Here is a 17,896-nt window from a genome sequence, read left to right as displayed (position 1 = left end):
GAAGATGTCTTTTGGGGCTTGGGTGGTCACACGGAAGTTTTTCTTTTTAGCTGGACACAGAAGTTGTTTATAACGCATCCTTTCATCCCAACAAACATGGTTGCAACCTCCTCCTCTTTCGGATTGAAATCAACGTGATGCCCACTATAAATCATCTTACTACATTTGTGCTTTAAAATAAACCATTTCTTCAAATGTCACAGAAATATAAATTCACCGAACATATCTTAGAGCATTTTGAAATACTCCCTCCATTCCCTTATACAAGGCCATTTCATATTTTTATATCTAACTTTGATCATTAATTTTACCAACAAAAAGTGAGTTATATGCCGCAAAAAGTATGTCATTGGATGCACATTTCAAAAAACTTTCTGATGATATATTTTTTATGACATATAATCCATATTTTGTTGACCAAAATTATGAGTCAAAATTTGACACGAAAAACAAAGTGGCCTTGTATAAGGGAATGTAGGGAGTATAAATATATGTAAGAGAAAAAAAATGAAAATCACTGGAAATCAAAGAAACCGGTAAAAGATACAGAATGGCACGCCTTATTATTCTTATTTTGCTCTTTTCATTATATACAAAATTGGTTTTATATACTAGATTCTCAAAATTATGTAGTTTTTGATAAATAAGAATAGTATTAAAACTTTAAGGAAAAGCATTAACACTTTTATAATAAAATGCAAACATTTTTAAAGTTTGAACAATTTTTTAATAAAAATGTTTATCATGTGTTAAAAGTATGTTCACCACCCATTTTATATTGGTTATCATGAATTTAAAAAATCTTCATCATGTATTAAAAAATAGTAGAAAAATCATCATGTAGATTTTGCATCTCGCCTGGCTCTCACTAGGCATGAGTGCTATATCTCACCTACCGCGATATAGAACACCATCTAGGGCCAGTTCTTTTCGGCGATTCTCCCAGAATCACCCCCCTCCCCAGCTTCTCCCAGAATCGCCACTCCATATTTTTTTTACAATCCTATCTAGTTAAGGTCTAATTAGCTATGATTGTAAAAAATATATGGAGTAGTGATTCTGGGAGAAGCTGGGAAGGGGGGCGATTCTGGTAGAATAGCCCAAAAGAACTGGCCGCTAGCCTCAAAGGTTCCGTCCCGTGTTGTGACTGGGCCAGTCCATATACTTCATTCTTCCCTGCGTGATTCTTGTTTTGTGCGCTGGATTTTTTCTGGTTCGGTACGTACATTTTGCTTCTCACCTGGCCAGGGCCGGCCGGTAAAATCTGAGGCCGTGTGCTGAACCTAAAAATGGGGCCCTATCTCACTTATATTTGTATTATTGAAATACAATATACGAAGCATGAATAAATTAAGATTAAAGATATCAATTGAAGATTATACATCAATATTTGGCGATTAGATGAACGCTCTAAATCATCTAGTCTCGTGTCCAGTCTAATTGAACTGCTATACTGCGGTCATTAACGGAGGAAGCAATTATCGATTTCTAACGATCCTTGCTAAACATTAGTTAGGAATCAAGAGTAAGGGCAGAAGTTAATGAGAAAGGAGGGCTCACCAAGGGCAGGCTACCTGTTTTGAAGCCATGAAGCACTCGCAAGATCGAAGCCGTGAGAGCTGTCGTTGCGTGCCCTTGTCAATCCTCTCGCCCGTGTGCTCGGGTCGCTTGCCGCCGGTGCCCTGCAGGCGTCTGGAACTGCCGCCAATTGATCCGACGACCCCGTTTCCAATCGAGCAGCAGCCCAAGGACTACGGTCGATCGATTGACGATCCAGTCAGTGTCCTAGTAGGCTGTAACTACGAGTGCTTTTGCAATCGACGATCCCGATTCCTAGGCTGTAACGACGAGTGCTTTTGCAATCGACAATCCTGTATCCTAGGCTGTAACGACGCGAGCGCTTTTCGATCGACGATCCCGTTTCCTGTACTTGAGGAGTGCATGCTGCGATCGATACCGTTTCCGATCGATCTTTTTTTGGGGGGCGTTTCCGATCGATCGAGTAGTGGCCGCTCGACCTCGACTCACACGGAAGGGCAGCGGCCCAACACCATGCGAGGCCCAGCGCCCAGGAATATCTAAATACGTATTAGGCGGGAGCCATCAGTTAACGAGCGCTTCTTTGGGAGCCTGACAACGATCAGCGCACTTGGCACACTCTCAGTCATTCGCGATGTGTCGCGTTCTGGGCGTTCCCTTTGGATTTTGTTTGTTTTTATTTTTTCGCACGCGTTTTCGGCCATTTGAACGTTTTTTTTCAATGTTTTGGTTTTCCATTGATCTTCCTTAGCTTTTCGACCAAAAAAATATTTCGAAAAAAAGTTTTTTGCGAGAAAAAACACATTTTTTTTTCTTTTGCGAGAGTCACGGCCGTGCCTCTCGAAAATGGAGAAAAACGCGTTTTCTGTTTTTTTTCCTTTCGCGATAGTTATGGTTTTGCTTTCACAAGAGGTACAGTTGTGCTTTCGCGAGAGTCACGGCCGTGCCTCTCGGAAACGAAAAAGAAAAACGGGTTTTTTGTTTTTTTTGTCTTTCGCGAGAGTCACGGTTTTGCTTCCGCGGGAGACACGGTTGTGCTTTCGCGAGAGTCACGGCCGTGCCTCTCGGAAACGAAAAAACGTGTTTTCTATTTTTTTTCTCTTTCGCGAGAGTCACGGTTTTGCTTCCGCGAGAAGCACGGTTGTGCTTTGCGAGCGTCACGGCCGTGCCTCCTCGGAAACGAAAAATAAAACACGTTTTCTCTTCTTTTTTTTCCTTCCGAGAGAGTCACGGTTTTGCTTCCGCGAGAGGCACGGTTGTGATTTCGTGAGAGGCACGGGCGTGCCTCTTTTGGAGAGGAAAAAAACCCATGCTCCCAATTCGGTTTTTTCGTCTGATTTTTTTCGGTCGGTTTTTTCATGAAAAAAGCTTATCAAAACCTATCAACATAGGATCTAATTTTGAAAATCTCGACGCGAGGAATCCAACGGTGAAAGCGGTTTGAGATTTGGACACACGGTTTGAGAGATAAAACGTTTTAAATAAACGGATCTATGAAAAAAAAGGAAAATCTCTCAGGTTGCGACAAGTGACGCGCTGGATGTGCGCCACTTGTCACAACATGAAGAGTTGGAGTAATCTTTGCAATAAATACTCTTTAACTAGTGATTTCGGTACTAGGCCTATGGAAAAATTTTGGGCGCCCCAAATTGATGGGCCCTGTGCGGGCAGCACATTGTGCACAACTATAGGCCCAACCCTGCTCCTGGCTCGCCCACGTGGACTATTAGGCCTATCTTTTGTATTTTTGTTTTGGGTTTCGTATGTATACCTTATTATTTTTTATTTTCTATTAATTTCGTTTTTCTACAGTTTTGGTTTTGTTTCTTATTTTTATTTTGATTTTTTATTTTCAAACTTGTGCCAAATTTTCTAAATGCACATTAAATTTTTTATGTATATATGATGAATGCAATTACATATTGAAAAATAGCAAAATGCACATTGACCATTTTTTGAAGACATGGTGCACATTAAATTTTTTTTTCAACAATGTCACAAACATTTTAAAAAACATGTAATATTTTGTTATGTGTTACAACTTTTTGAAATCGCATGGAGCATATTTTATTTGTTATCACCATTTGTCTAAAATTGGCAAAACATTTTTTTACATTTCATGAACATCTTTGAAAATGTCATGATATTATTTGTGAATGCACAATGTTTCTTAATTCATGGATAGTTTTTTTGAGTGGTACAATTTTTTTTACAAATTACATGAGCAATGATTTACATTTTTATTGACATAATTTAAGTCATGAACATATTCTGTAAACTTGTGAGCAATTTTTATTGATACAATTTTTTTGAGTGACATGATCTTTTTGGAGAATGCTTACAAATATTTACATTTCATGAACATATTTTTGAATGTGCGGTGAACAAGTTTTTACTTCTATGTATTTTTCTTTTTATAAAAAAGTTTGTGTAAACCAGAAGTTAAGAAAGACATAGAAAGGAAAAAAAAGCCGAAACAAACACATGAATGAATAAAACTAATGATGTAACAACTAATCGGCCGGCTACTACAACCTCTTTGAGGCGACGCGTCATTTGGTGTTGGAGTGTGCGAGACGTATGCTTCCCCATCACCACGACAAGATGTAATTTGCGCGATCCTAAAAAATGATATAATTTGCGCACGTAGCTAGTAATAGCTAAGACGCGCTCAAAGCGAGCAAGTAGGCCCGATTAGTCGCCATACCATCTTGGGCCTTGGTTACCAGTGCTCCTGAGGTTGCTAATGTGACATAAACAAACTTTACTCCATTCCCAGAGAAAATATTTCATGCCTCTCTTCGTGAGAGAGCTCAAAAAGGTCAGTGCTCCTATAGTCTCCTACTGGTTCTCTAGAACTTTATATTTAACTACATTCGAAACAAAATATATTGAGGCAAAAGAGTAAATACTGGTAGATGGAGGGTGGTACATATGTGAGAGCAGGGTATTGGGGATGAAGCAAGGGAACCAAAGATGTCACGACGTCCACAGTGGTGTCCTACCAGGTATTTAACTCGCACAATCCAATTTTAGGTAATCCATTACAACACATGCACAAAAATGCTCCCAAAAATTTTAAGCACTCATATGAACAAGACTCTTAGACTTTAGGTAGATGCTCTTACACTGCTACTCAAGAAGCTTTGATATTTCTTAAGAGCACCGCTACTCGGATCCCCACTACCTCCCTATTTGTCTTAGCGGACAACCTAGACAGTGCTCAGACAGGACAGAAGGAAAAACCTATCCAACCGAACCAAATTATCTGCATATGTCCGGCCTGCCCGCGAGCCTTCAAACTCAGTCCATATGTAAAAAATACTTCAAAGTTGAGATTATTATGAAAAGTAAAGTTGACTTATTCTGCACGCTAGTCGATTTAACATGTTAAATGTAAAAGCGTTGATGATAGAGTTAAGATTGTGACAAGTTGGTGCTAATCAATTAGCATAACAGCTAGTATTACATGGCACAATCAAGATCCTGACAAAGCCGCACTAATTAAGCTATCTTGTTTTGGCAATAATAAGCGCAACGAAAGCTACAACAAAAGCACGGATTGAAAGGTGTCAATCCAACCGTGTGACCTTCAAATACTTGGTGTATCTTAATACATTGCACCAGCGACGTCCTTGTTGTAGCTGCACCAAAGCTCTTTTTATGCATGAATGATTGCTCACCCCACGTACTTTACGTCGCTGCATGCACCACCCCTGCGGAAACTGAAGACGCCACGTGGCGTACTTGGTGGGCAAACAAAGCTTGATGATTGGTAAAAAAGATGAAGGTCTGTATACACGTCTTCTACGTGGTGGCGCCTAAGCTGCAAATGTCGCGGCGCAGGCGATAAAGAGAAAGCTCACACGTGTATATCATGTACACAAAGCAAGCTCTCTTTTTTGGCAAAGTCATGTACACAAATCTCAGGCTACGTGCCTAACTACTTACCATTGAGTGCTGGACCACGCATAGATATTACATGGAACTAATGCTATACACGTCATCCATTTGCATACGAGCTAAGATGGCGCAGAAACCCTTTTGATCCGGTCCGATGACATCATGCAGCTAGTGCGGGAAATGATAGAAAGAAATTAAAAGTGGCGAGTAGATGTAGTACAAAAGTAGACCCCCGATGGAAATAAGACGGGATCCAACTTGCGGGGAGGCGACGTCTGAGACAGCTCGTAGGATCGGATAGGATATTGTTTCTAAATCCCCCTGGCTCTGTCGTTCGTAATCTCGTGGACGATGCAACTCTTGCTTGATCATCAATAAAGCTCGCCGTGGTGGCCTTCCCAAAAAGAAAGCATGACCCATCTTCACCTTATTTTACATTTGATGGATGTGTGCCCTTGGATGCCCACCCAACTGCTAGAGGTTAAGGACTAAGGATTTTTATGACCATTGAAGAAAAGAAAATAGAATCTCAATGTGCAACCACCGGTGTACAATCTTGTCAGGATTTACGATTTAGCCTAGCAGCAAGTACTAAAAGAATCACACAAATTTAGCTTGCTAGGTAAGTTTCAGAATATCACATATATTTATTCCAGCAAAAATAAAATACGACAAACTATGAATATTTGTTTAAAAAAATCATAATTAAGCTTCATGATGATAAAAACTACCACAAACTGAGTCTAACTTAGACGGTTAGGTTCCTTGTGGTGGAACCAATCCATCCAGGTTTAAATCCTACAATTTACACCTGTGCTTGCATATTTTCCGAATTTATTTCAAACTTTACGGTGGTATTGCCAGTCGCCTCAGACAGGATGCGCCTGACATCGACCTCTCCCAGTTTGGCTTCTTCCTCTCCACCTAGCTCCACATCCTCCCAAGCTCCAATCTAAGAGCAAGTACAATAGAGCAGAGTCAGCTGGCTATAAGAAATAAACTAGTATATTCTTGCTTAGTTGAAGGAAAGAAAAGAGAAGAGAGAAGGTAAGCGGGCTCTTGATGAAGAGCCAGCTCTAGCACATGCTCCTAGGCACTTTGTGAGAGTGAAAGGTGGGTCATATAATAAAAATGTAGTACACTCTTTCAATCAACTATTGTACATATTGGCTATAAGATGGGCTATAGATGACAGGACAATGGCTTATAGCCAGCAGTTGGCTATACCATTAACCATGCTCTAACCTCGTCAAGCTCGTCTACTCCTTCGACCGCCTCAGCCCGCCCTCCAACTCCACGGACGTCGAGGTTGCCTGCTACTCCTCCATCCATGTTTTTTTTTGCGTCTCCGAGCCGGCCAATACACGCTCGTCTTCGCCAGCTGCCTCACCAGTTTGCGCGGACCTCAAGGTCTCAATTGATGTGAGCTCCGCCTCCCCTCCCGTGTTTGTGGAAGAGGAGCACCGGGTCAGCCGGATCGAGCAACAACCATGGCACCAACGAGGAGGGAATAGAACAGGCCAGGTAGGTTGCCTGGCATAGTGGCTGGATCTGAGCCCGGCCGATCGAGGGAGTTCCCTGCCGTAGTCAAGCACCGTTTTTGGGTTCAGTTCGGTCATAAAAAAATGGAGTAAACCAGAAAAAACTCATGGTACTAATTAACTAGACCACGAACGTGGCATCTACAATCAGCAGAGAATGAGAAAATAAATAGAAGGAGGTAATTTGTTTTGTAGGTTTCACTAATTTGGTAAAAATTGTGAATTTCACAAAAAAGGTAAAAACAGAGAATTTTGCTAAATGAGGTAAAATATATACAGTATATCACAAACATGAAACTAGGGAATAAAAAAGAATTCCTCTTTTTTTTATAGATAGTAGTATATATATATAATTTCGATTGATAAATTCATTAAACATCTTTGGGAACTTTATGGGCTGGAGCGTGGTCTATAAACACATCATAGAATAAGTGGGCTGCCAATCCTAGCTACGACCCACGCCGAATCATCATACGTAGTTTGTTTTACATACAATAGGTACATGCACCTGCAGACCGTGGTGCGAATATTATTTTTTCTTGGAAAAGAAAATAAAGTTGTACGAATATTAACGGTTGCTCGGCTCATGCATGAGCCATGCATGCCTGCGTGCGTGCGTGAATCTAGACCACGTCGACAGAACGGGCAAAGTCCACCCCCGGCGCCGCCGCCGCCTCAGCAGCGCATCTCCTGGGGACGTCGACGGCGCTGGCCATCTCGGTGACCGGGCGCACCTCGGCGCACGAGCCCTTGTCCGTCTTGCCGACGTTGATCACGACGACGTGGTCCTCTGCGGGCGCCTTCCATGCCTCTTTCCCCTCCTTGACCTCGCTTGCCACCGGCGTCTTGTTCATGTAGAACACGTAGAGGACCATCTGGATCACCCCGAAGGTGAAGCCAAGGATGTTTGGGAGCTGGAAACATAATTTTAATCGTCAGTGTTCATGCTTGAGAGAATTGTATGTATGCGTATCCAAAAGGGTTGTTTGTGTAGTTACCGCGACGTATTTGTCCTTGATGAGCAGGCCGTAGAGGAACCAGACGATTGCGCTGAGGGTGAGCGTGAGGGAGAGCGTGAAGGGCATGTACTCCACACTCTTGGTCTTGATGACTCGTCCCTGGGGAAAGGAACACATCAAGTTAGTTGACGCGCGTACAAGAGGTCCCGCCATGCATGAGCTCAAGTAGGAGGTTTGTCGGTCAAAAAGGGCTCACGATGATGCTGAGTGGGGCAACGAAGACGCAGACGGAGAAGCCGACGCAGATCCAGCCGAGCGAGACGACGCGTGTCTCACCGTGGAAGGCGAAGAGGGTGAGGAGGAAGATGAGCCCGAAGCCGGTGATGTTGAGGAGGACAACGATCTTTGCTGTGAAAATCTTGGCCTTCCTAGGGGCGTACACGAGGTACATGACGATGTAGACGGTCTCGATGACGCAGCCGGCAGCGTTGATGCTGATGAGGAGGCCCTCACCGGTCTTGACCAGTGCGTAGAAGATCCACAGCATCGCGCTGAACAGGGCCACGACGTAGGGCACCGACTGGAACCCCTCCGTGGATTTGCTCTTGAAGATCCGGTAGAATGTTGGTCTAATATTTTATTTTTGTGAGTACATTAGTTAGTTATTATGGGAGAACGTATCAATTAACAGGATCAAATGAAACAAAAACCAACATAGACAGTCGCTTACATCGGGGCCAGGAGGCTTGAGAAAGAGATCACGTTGCCTGCAAGGCACAAAGTTTAGCAAAGTTAGCGATGAGTTGTGATAATTGTATGACACATTTACATCTTTCTTTTATGCGCTTTATCCTTTTCGAAAAAACATAAGCAATTTGCTTTGTTGTTGTTTCTTTTGGGGTTTTGGGCACTGAGCTAGATGTCACTACAGCTAGTACTAGACTACCCATCAATTAATCAATCAGTGGCAAAGATAAGATATATAGATAGAGGCTGCAAAAGGGTGATCTCAAACGACACAAAGTAGTCTACTAGTACTGCACTAACAAATAGTAGCTGTAATAAGAAACTATGATAATACAAGGGGTAATTGTTGGGCATCTGTTGTTCGTGGTGAGAATAATATACCTAGTAGGCCGAAGGCGAATGCCCAAGGGTGCTCCATGGATAGGCCACCCATTGTGATACAAAGATGTATAACAGTGAGGTGGATGCGAACTTGGTATAACAGTGGGGCGAGAGATTGTTTTTGCTCGTCTCGCTCTCTCTCTAACCCTAGACTCCTGGCGGAGAGAAGGGCGAGGTCTGGAGAGGAGAGCTCTCTAAGTTGGTTGAAACTCTTAGCCTGAATTGTAAGCTTGGTAATGGGGTGCTTTATATAGGCAGGAAGACATGACTGCTTGGCGTATGCAAGCTGTCCGATCACACATATGCCACACAAAATTAATGATTGGCTTTCCAGAAAAAAAAAGGTTTCCAGCAATGCATAATTGAGCTTATCTAATGTGCTATGCTTGATAGAGATAATGATGGAAATTTTATAAAGTTGTCGCTTTGGTGCACTCTTTAGCTTTAGTGTGCATAATGCCTCTGCTGCTGAAACTGTTGTACACTCCGAATTGTGTTGCACTACGTCATTCTTCCAATCTTCCCAACCTAGATCTTTGGGGTGTGGTATTAGCCGCCAGAGAAGTGCGAACCAAATGAGACATTCCAACTGAGAGGACTCTTCAGATCCTTAGTTCACTGAATTTTCCAAATGAAATGTCTTACAGGAAAAAATAATAATGTTTATATGCTATATCTCTTTTCTTCGTCAGTGTTTAGACATAAACATAGTGTCCAAAACTGAATTAATTTAACAGCTTCTCGTATTAAAAATGTAAGCAAAGAGTTATTAATCGAACGTACCAACATAATTATACTTCTAGTAATGAATGCACTAATTGAATACTCATCTTACGGAGGTGGTATAACTTTAAAGAAGTATGCAATTGCACATACAGTCAAATAGTGTTAGTCACCTTAACCTCATTTCATATAAATATAATCCAATAATGTATTAGATTGTGCAAGTACCATAGTCCTCAAAAGATTAGTTCCTAGAAATGATGCAACCAATACCTTGATCGTCAAATCCATAAAAAAGAAGGTCATGCAGTTTAACTTTCCAATCGAATTGACTCTTAGAACCGTTTTATTGTACAATTTGTGAAAAATAGTAGTGAAGTGTTTTAGCTTGCTTATATAAGGTCGGGATGTCTTAGACCGTGATAGCATTGCGGTAGATTATAATAAGATGTTTGAGATCAAGTTTGTGGGTTTTATCGCTTGAATAGTTAGTTGTTTAATTATGACCCACAAAAATTTCGAAAAAGGGTGTTTTTTGACTCAAAATGTCGCATCAGTGGAATACAATCAAAACAAGTTCACATCCATTCTCTACGTGGCAAAGATACACACACAACCACACACACTCTAAATAACGCTGACAAAAACAAAGTTGTCTGAGACTACAATAACTAAGGCGAGGGGGAGGGGGGGCTCAGACTAAGCCTCCAACCATGTCGGGCAAAAACATCCTTGTCCTTCTGTTCCATCTGCGTACACACGGCTATAAACACTTGTTGGTGTTCAGATCGCTAAAGAATAGACTACAAACGAAGCTAGTATGTAGATTGCTAGATAACCTGTAGCAAAGAGAAATCTGACCTATAACTATATATTTTTCTCTAAAAGGAGGATTACTTCGGCCTCTACATCAAAAGATAGTTATTTATTAAAATGAACCAAGTGCCAAAGTATCACGAACAGATCCAGTAGAAATAAAGCAAAAATCAATGACAAAATGCCACAACCAAAATGCCTATACACATAATCTATTATTGGACCGTCATCCAAACCAGTTGTACGTATCCCGTGCTACGTACTGTCTCCCATCGGTTGCAACCAAAAGCCATAAGGCCCTGCAATTTTTTTGAATGTTTATTCTATTAAACACACAGTCGTTTCGATAACTATAACTACATATATTGTCCGTCCGTCCCCCCCCCCCCCCCCCCCCCCGCGTGTCGTCTCTCCGAGGCGACTCAGGCGGGCACCCCGTTGGCTGCCGGTACATCCCCTCCACCAGCCACCGCCCCCGCCGGCGGCGGCAAATACGACGTCCGGCAAAGCCCGGCGACGGCTGGCAGCGGCGGGATCCGTCCCGCGCGTGTGCTGCCCCTGATGCCCGCCCTCTTCCGCGTCAAGCCCCGCCATATCTGGGGTCAGGCTTCCTTTCGGTCGCTCCCCTGGTGTCGGTCATCGCCATCCCTTTAGATCCGGCTGCTGCGCCGCTGTTTGCGGGCTCCCGACGCCCCCGGGCGGCTGTGGGGGCCGGTCCTCGTGGCTGCCTCGGCGGAGGTCCCATCTTCCGTTTCTGCTGCTCCGGGTGCTGCACCCGCCCCCTGCTTTGCGTCCTTGCGTCGAGCTCCGCCGCCTCCCGCCCTCATCCGCTTGCCATCGCCGACTGCTGTTCTGCCGCCACGTCTCCCACCTCCACCACCCCCTGTTCCGTCGTCGTTGTGCTTCTACGCGTGCTCGCCAATGAAGGTGGCGTCGTGGCTCCTGCGGCTCTGGAGCCCTCCACCTCCTAGTTCCCCCCTATGGGCTGCCGCTGTTCGTGGCTTTTCCGCTGGGGGCGCCGCACCGGTGGTCCTCACTGGTGCCCTCGGCGTCAAGGGTGCCTTCCGGCGTCGCTCCGCTTGTTGGATTCACCTGGATCTGGGACCGCCATTTCAGCGCTACCCGGCGCTATTGGCGGCTGCTCTGTGACTTGTCGCGTGGCAGACTTGACCAGGGATGGGGAGAAATCCTTGGTCAATCCTTCTGCTGGCCGAGATAGCGACGACGCTTCCCGTCATTTCCATCTTGATGGCGTTGTCTTCATCCCCCGGTCTTGTGATGTTTTGGGTGTGCTTTGCGGAGTTCTATGCTTGGTGATGCCCTTCGACTACGCCGGTGGCACACAGGTGCCGTGGCGTCGTCTCAGCCCGGCGTGACCGTTCGAATGTACCCCATGACACAGGTGGTGTCGCGGCGTTGTGCAGTCTTGGTTGCCCGGTGCTTTTCGACTGCATCGATGACACAGTGTCATGGTTTAGTCTCGGCTCGTAGCTGCAGTTTGAGCGCCTGTGGTGCCCCTTGTTGTGATGTTTTGTGTGTGCTCTGTGGAGTTCTATGCCTGGCGATGCCCTCCGACTACACCGGTGGCACACAGGTGCCGTGGCGTCGTCTCGGCCCGGCGTGACCGTTCGAATGTACCCCATGACATAGGTGGTGTCACGGCGTTGTGCAGTCTTGGTTGCCCGGTGCTTTTTGATGGCGTCGATGTGTAGTGTCATGGTTTAGTCTCGGCTCGCCGCTGCAGTTCGAACGCCCGTGGTGCCCCTCTGTTGTGTTGTGTCCCTCCTCGCCATGTGTTGTTTGTGTTTTTACTTTATTTCTCCTTCCTGTCCCCCTGTACTTCTGGTTCACTTGAACCCTATCTTGTATTAGGCTGCAAAGCCTATAGGCAACAAATGAATACAATTCAGGTGGGGAGGATTTCTTCTCCACCCCCCCCCCCCCCCTTTGAAAATTCAAATTTTTTTTTAGTATGATAGTGGATTTTTTGCTCTCAGGCTCCGTGGAGCCCTTTATTTTCAAACATACCAAAATCAAGTGTCTAAATTACAAAAAAAGGAATACACAAGTACTTATAGATGTTTATTAAGTGTGTGTGAAATTTCATCACAAAATAATTTTTGTGTGGCCTCAACAAAAAATAATCATGTGATTTCATAGTGAATAGTACACGTGTTATAAATACGCAAATTTGTCATTTTTGTGTAGCTCACATGAAAACGTATTTCGTCATGAAGCTTCACAGACAAGTACTAGTATACATCCATATGTATATGTGTATTTTATTCAGAATTTTTGAGACTTAAAATTTTAAAAAATTGTTTTTCTTTTCAAATAAAGGGCTCCAAGGAGCTCCAGCTCCATCAGGTATTTCCTATTTAGCACACCATACATAATTTTAGAAGCACAAACTTTTTTTGCGGGTGAGAAGCACAAACTAAGCATTTGCTTCTCAGTTTCCTTCTATTAATAGTGCAACTAGCTAAGTGGTTCTTTGGTGCTGATACGAGGGACTATGCTAGCTAGTTTCAAGTTGCTGAAATTACAATGCAAATGATGTTTGGCTTGCTAATCAATCTGACTCAACTGGTCTTCTCTCTAAAAGATAATGCAACTGAAGTGTGTGGGCGCTTGTCCAGTATACGGTACACGCTAGACATGTGCACTCACAAACTCTGTCTAAGAACCATGTGAAATTTTACAATGCCCCAAATTGGTATAGACTGTTAACTTTTTATATGATCTAATGGGTGACATATAACATCCTAAATGCAGCAGCGTAATAAAATTTTACGAAGTACAATGCTATCCTTGTCCACCGGACGGTCAGGATTACAAGTATGTCTTACCTCTAGGCACGTAAGAGACTAAGGAAGTGCACCTTATATTTAATAAAAAGAACTAAAAAACTATACCCGTGGTGCTGTTTGGTTGAGAATTGGGTACGGATGTAGAGTGAGTAAATCAATAATCCTAGTTAGGGCAGCTCCGACCCTCAAACTACCCGTATCCGTACGGACCGCCTAGTTTGGACGTATTGTGCCGTCCAAGGTGGTACTGTATCGGTCCATGGAATAGTACAGATGCATTTTTTCCGCAAACGGAGACAAATGCGAGGGGCTTTGTGGACATACGGACTACATTCACGCCCACTTCTGACCATCCTGACCCATCCAAAATCACCCTCCCTCATCCGCGCGTGTTCCTCCCGTCGCCAGCTGCCTGCATCCATACCGGCATAGAGCGGCCACTCCACATTGAAACCGGCCTAGAGCGGACGAGACCTCTCACTAGCTCCGCCAATGAAGCGGCACGCCGGTCGAGGACACTACCCGCGATGAGTCTTCGGTGTCCGCGCCTGTTCAATGCCGAAGACGCATTACTGGATGGGACAGAATGGATATCTACCACGCCCCTACAGTGCCCCATCCGTCCTTATATTGCCATTAAGAAGGCTCGCCGGTTGAGAAACCCACTCCGGCGCCGCGCATTGATGCACCCGAACGCCTGGCCTCACCGGAATCCACTATTTAAAAGCGGCCACACCTGGATAACTTCACGCTACTACACAAGCCGCTCCACATCCTCCTCGCTTGCACCGCATCTACCATGACTGCAGGAGGCGAAGCTCTGTGGGGGAGTCTTTCCATAGAGATGAAGCACAAGGTGGCCGCCTTTGCGGCCGCTTGGCAGAGCTGCCGTGCCAAGAGGATAAAGGCCGGCTTGCCGGCCAACTTGCTCGAGGTCTCCGATGACGAGTGTGACCCCACGATGGAGACGGGCTCCGACAACACCGCGCTAGAGCACGCCTGTGCACGCCAGTTTCACCATGGAGCAGGCTACCACGCCGCCATGATGGAGGTGCAGCCTGCGCCGGCGCCTATGTCGGCATTCCAGCAGATGCAGGGGGAACATCGGTGCAACTTGTTTCTTCTGGAGCAGCACCGGCTGGCGGAGGGCCAAATCGACGGCGAGTGAGGAGGTCATGACGGCCCCGGCCGTGGCGAACCCCAACTACGTTGCAGAGTAGTGTGCGATCTACGAGGCAGTCCGCGCTCAAACCACCGCTTGCCAGGAAGCAGCCGCTACATGCGATCGTGGAGGAGAACAAGGCCAGCTGCACCTCTTATGTGCCATTGATGAACTATCAGGCGTCCATGTAGGAAGACGACAGCGCGAGCGCCACCATTTCCATCGTGGACCTCATATCCACCGGCGATGGACAAGGCGCGGACTCCTCCGAGGGTGAGTAGGGCACGGGAGGCGGCAGTGCATTGTGTCCCATCTGGTCCCGTCCATCCCCCGTGTTCTACTACTCTTCCTCGTCGGAGGTCGCAGCTTCACGTCATCGGTCTTATCGCCGGTGCTCATGGAGACGGTGGATGAAGCAGGCGGTCCCAGGAAGGAAAAAACAAGGGTTTGGACGCCGGTGGCCACCGTAGTTTTTTTTGTTCTAAATGTTTGAAATGTAATGAAAATCTGCCGTGTTTGCATGAATGACGTTAGATTTATATGAAATCCGTCGTGTTTATACTAATTTCATCCATTTAGTTCATATGTTGAAATGTATGCGGGAAGTGTTGGATGACGGCCTCCCGCATCTGTGTCCCCATCCGTGTCCGTGGATGGATGCGCGAGAAAATTTGCGGGTCGCCGTTGGAGATGCCCGGCCTAGATTCTTCATATATGACTTAAATAAAAAGTTTCTTCCTATATGAAGACCTTGCATGCTCACTGTTGTCATCCTGATTCCTACAAACAAAAAACCTTGGTAGAGGTTCTCTTAACAATATTTTGCGCTTCACGATGCGGACGGCGGACCCATGATTGGAGTTGGACGCACGCGAAAGCTGTTGATATTTTGTTTGAGGGCTATGAAAGCTGTTGATTTGGGTCGGCTAGCAAAGAACGGATGCCGTTGCTCTCTTTTGGAAAGCCGTCGCAGATGTAATCAGGTCCACTGAAATTTGACTACCTTTGTGGCTTTTGTCACTGATATACACGTTCACAAAGCGCGTGATTTTCAGGGTGAGGATCCTTCCCACCGTCTTTCCCTCAAAAATTAAAGCGTGTGTTTCATATGAGATTCATGGTCAATATTGTTTCTCCATCTAGTCAATCCATACAAGGGCACATACCACCACGACTCTCGAGGAGCAAATATGATGCCCTGGTTTGAATTTAGGCAGAATTGTTCTTCGATTCGTTCTAACCCTGAGCCCTGAAGATTCATCCATTGCACGTTCAGTCTTGCATCGCTTGCTCCGATATGTTTTTCTTCAGTCTAGTATGTAACTTTATTTTCTTGCTATTGCTGTATGGAACTGGTAGTCTACAGCTACTATATATCACTTGAATTGGTTGGGAGATAATTATTGCTGTCATCAAGAGTATCTACTGTCCTTGCGAACGTATCAAAAGGTACTCTGGTATCTTTACCCCCTCCCCTCCCCCCCCGGCGCGCGCACATACACCCCACCACACAAAAGTCCGATAAAAAATCTACCCTTTGCTTAACATTATTATATGATAGGTATCCCAGTCAACCATTGTTAGAGAATCTTCAACGTGGGTCACCAAAATATTCAGAAATGACCGGACGGACACTTTTAGGCCTCCAACGCTAGTCATAAAATGCCTATGAATTGGTCCCGACGTTTGAAATCCCACAAACAGTCCCAATCATACATCAAAGAAATACAAGATCAATGAGAACTTTTTAACTGGCATACTAGAAACAAGTTGGACTTGTGATACTCACACAGCCACCACTATCGGATTTTATGTGAATTTCCACATGATGACTTGTGAAGATTGCCCAAATTAATATTTGAATTTCATCCACCTTCTTTTTTCCTCCTTTGTTGAGTAACGTCATAAGAACCTGCACGGGGTTTATTCGACTACAAGAATTAAATCTCTATAAGTTCAAAGAGAGACCTTGCACGTTTTTATGATGGTGATTCATGATATGATATGATATGTCTACTGCTAGCTATAATTTTTGCATCATCAGAATATTGTACTTTGCACTCCTTGATAATTCAAGGAATTAAAGCATTTACTGTATTTTCAACAATTTCTATAACCAAGAGTTAGAGTGGTATCGATGTTATTTTTTCCAACAACACAATGGGCCCTTTTATTGACGGATAGAAGTCACATTAAATAAATACAAGAAAAATGAGTTCACACTTGGCTTCTGCATGCAGTACTAAGATGCCTGATGCACACACGCGGTTTAGATGTGCAAATGCCAGAAGCTTCTACGGCAAGGTCCAGTTTCTACAACCATATGGATTGGTGGTGAAGGATTGCAAGCCCGCGCTGCGTGGGGTCCTGCCCCAACCTATGTTCGTTTAGTGGCTACTAAATTTTGTTCTTAGCTGTGAGTGGCTATTACGGTCTGCAAATCCTTATATAGCAAGGGCATTTGCATGTGTCTTTATCCCTTATTACATGTTCAATGTTTTTTTCAAGCTCCGGTGAGCGAAAAACATTCGGATGAAGAAGACAAGTTCTATGGTTTTCGGTGTAATTTTATTTTTTAGATGTCATTTTGTGCTTTCTTGTCCTTCCTTTGTACTTTCTAATCATTTTTCTCCGCGACGGCAAGGATCTAGGTAGTCAAGGCCCGGGTAAAAGCGTCACGTGGCACCCGCTCGTGCAGCCCGCCGACCCGACCGTACACAAAGCCCGCCAACCAAGTAGCAACGGGTCATCTAGTAAGAGAACAATTAATGAACACGGTAAAGGCCAACACATAGTATAAGCAGCTTCTTGCAATTTTAGTTGACTGTAGACATATAGAGGGAGAGAAGAAGTCCCTCTCTCATAATAATTGCAAGTATGAGCAACAAACATATGCATATTATTCTTATTAAAATCATCATGTGCATAAAAGAAACACAACCCTTCAATATAATCCTAAATAAACACAAAGGCATAGTGTAACTTGGAGATTTAAAAAAGATAATAGGACTATCAGGTGCGGGAGCAACATTAACAATTTCAGTCTTAATATAAGGAACCATAAGGCGAGCAAGACAAGTTGGCCTTCATCGAGGAGCTGAGGACTCTCAAGACCATGGCCAGAAGCGAGTGGCTCCTTCTGGGGGATTTCAACCTCATCACTAAAGCGGCGGATAAGAGCAACACCAACATCAACCGCCGCCTGGTGGGCAAGTTCCGTGGGGCTCTTGATTTCTTGCAGCTAAAGGAGCTTCACCTAGGCGGGCGCCGTTTCACCTGGTCAAATGCGCAGGCCAACCCGGTCCTTACCAAGAT

General features: G+C 44.6%; 1 protein-coding gene across 1 annotated transcript; it reads right to left on the bottom strand.

Moving 5' to 3' along the window:
* Positions 1–7,406: 7,406 nt before the first annotated feature.
* Positions 7,407–9,329, bottom strand: LOC125515348 (bidirectional sugar transporter SWEET13). The gene is made up of 5 exons (XM_048680800.2): positions 9,071–9,329; positions 8,673–8,709; positions 8,199–8,571; positions 7,982–8,101; positions 7,407–7,897 (listed from the first exon to the last, which is right to left on the bottom strand). Exons 1-5 carry the CDS (start codon positions 9,120–9,122, stop codon positions 7,607–7,609), a joined length of 873 nt encoding a protein of 290 aa, XP_048536757.1. The 5' UTR covers positions 9,123–9,329; the 3' UTR covers positions 7,407–7,606.
* Positions 9,330–17,896: the final 8,567 nt, after the last annotated feature.

Source organism: Triticum urartu, chromosome 6A (assembly GCF_056163025.1).
Source record: "Triticum urartu cultivar PI428250 chromosome 6A, HENAU_Tu73, whole genome shotgun sequence".
NCBI classification, from domain to species: Eukaryota; Viridiplantae; Streptophyta; class Magnoliopsida; order Poales; family Poaceae; genus Triticum; species Triticum urartu.
The sequence above is the reverse complement of the archived record's forward strand: the minus strand, read 5'-3'. Positions and strand labels throughout refer to the sequence as shown.

Coding starts and splice junctions, on each gene's coding strand:
- LOC125515348 (XM_048680800.2), bottom strand. CDS start 9,122: ATGGGTGGCCTATCCATGGAGCACCCTTGGGCATTCGCCTTCGGCCTA. Junction 8,102..8,198: donor TTGCCCCACTCAGCATCATC/GTGAGCCCTTTT, acceptor TCCTTTCCCCAG/GGACGAGTCATCAAGACCAA. Junction 7,898..7,981: donor TCAAGGACAAATACGTCGCG/GTAACTACACAA, acceptor TTATGTTTCCAG/CTCCCAAACATCCTTGGCTT.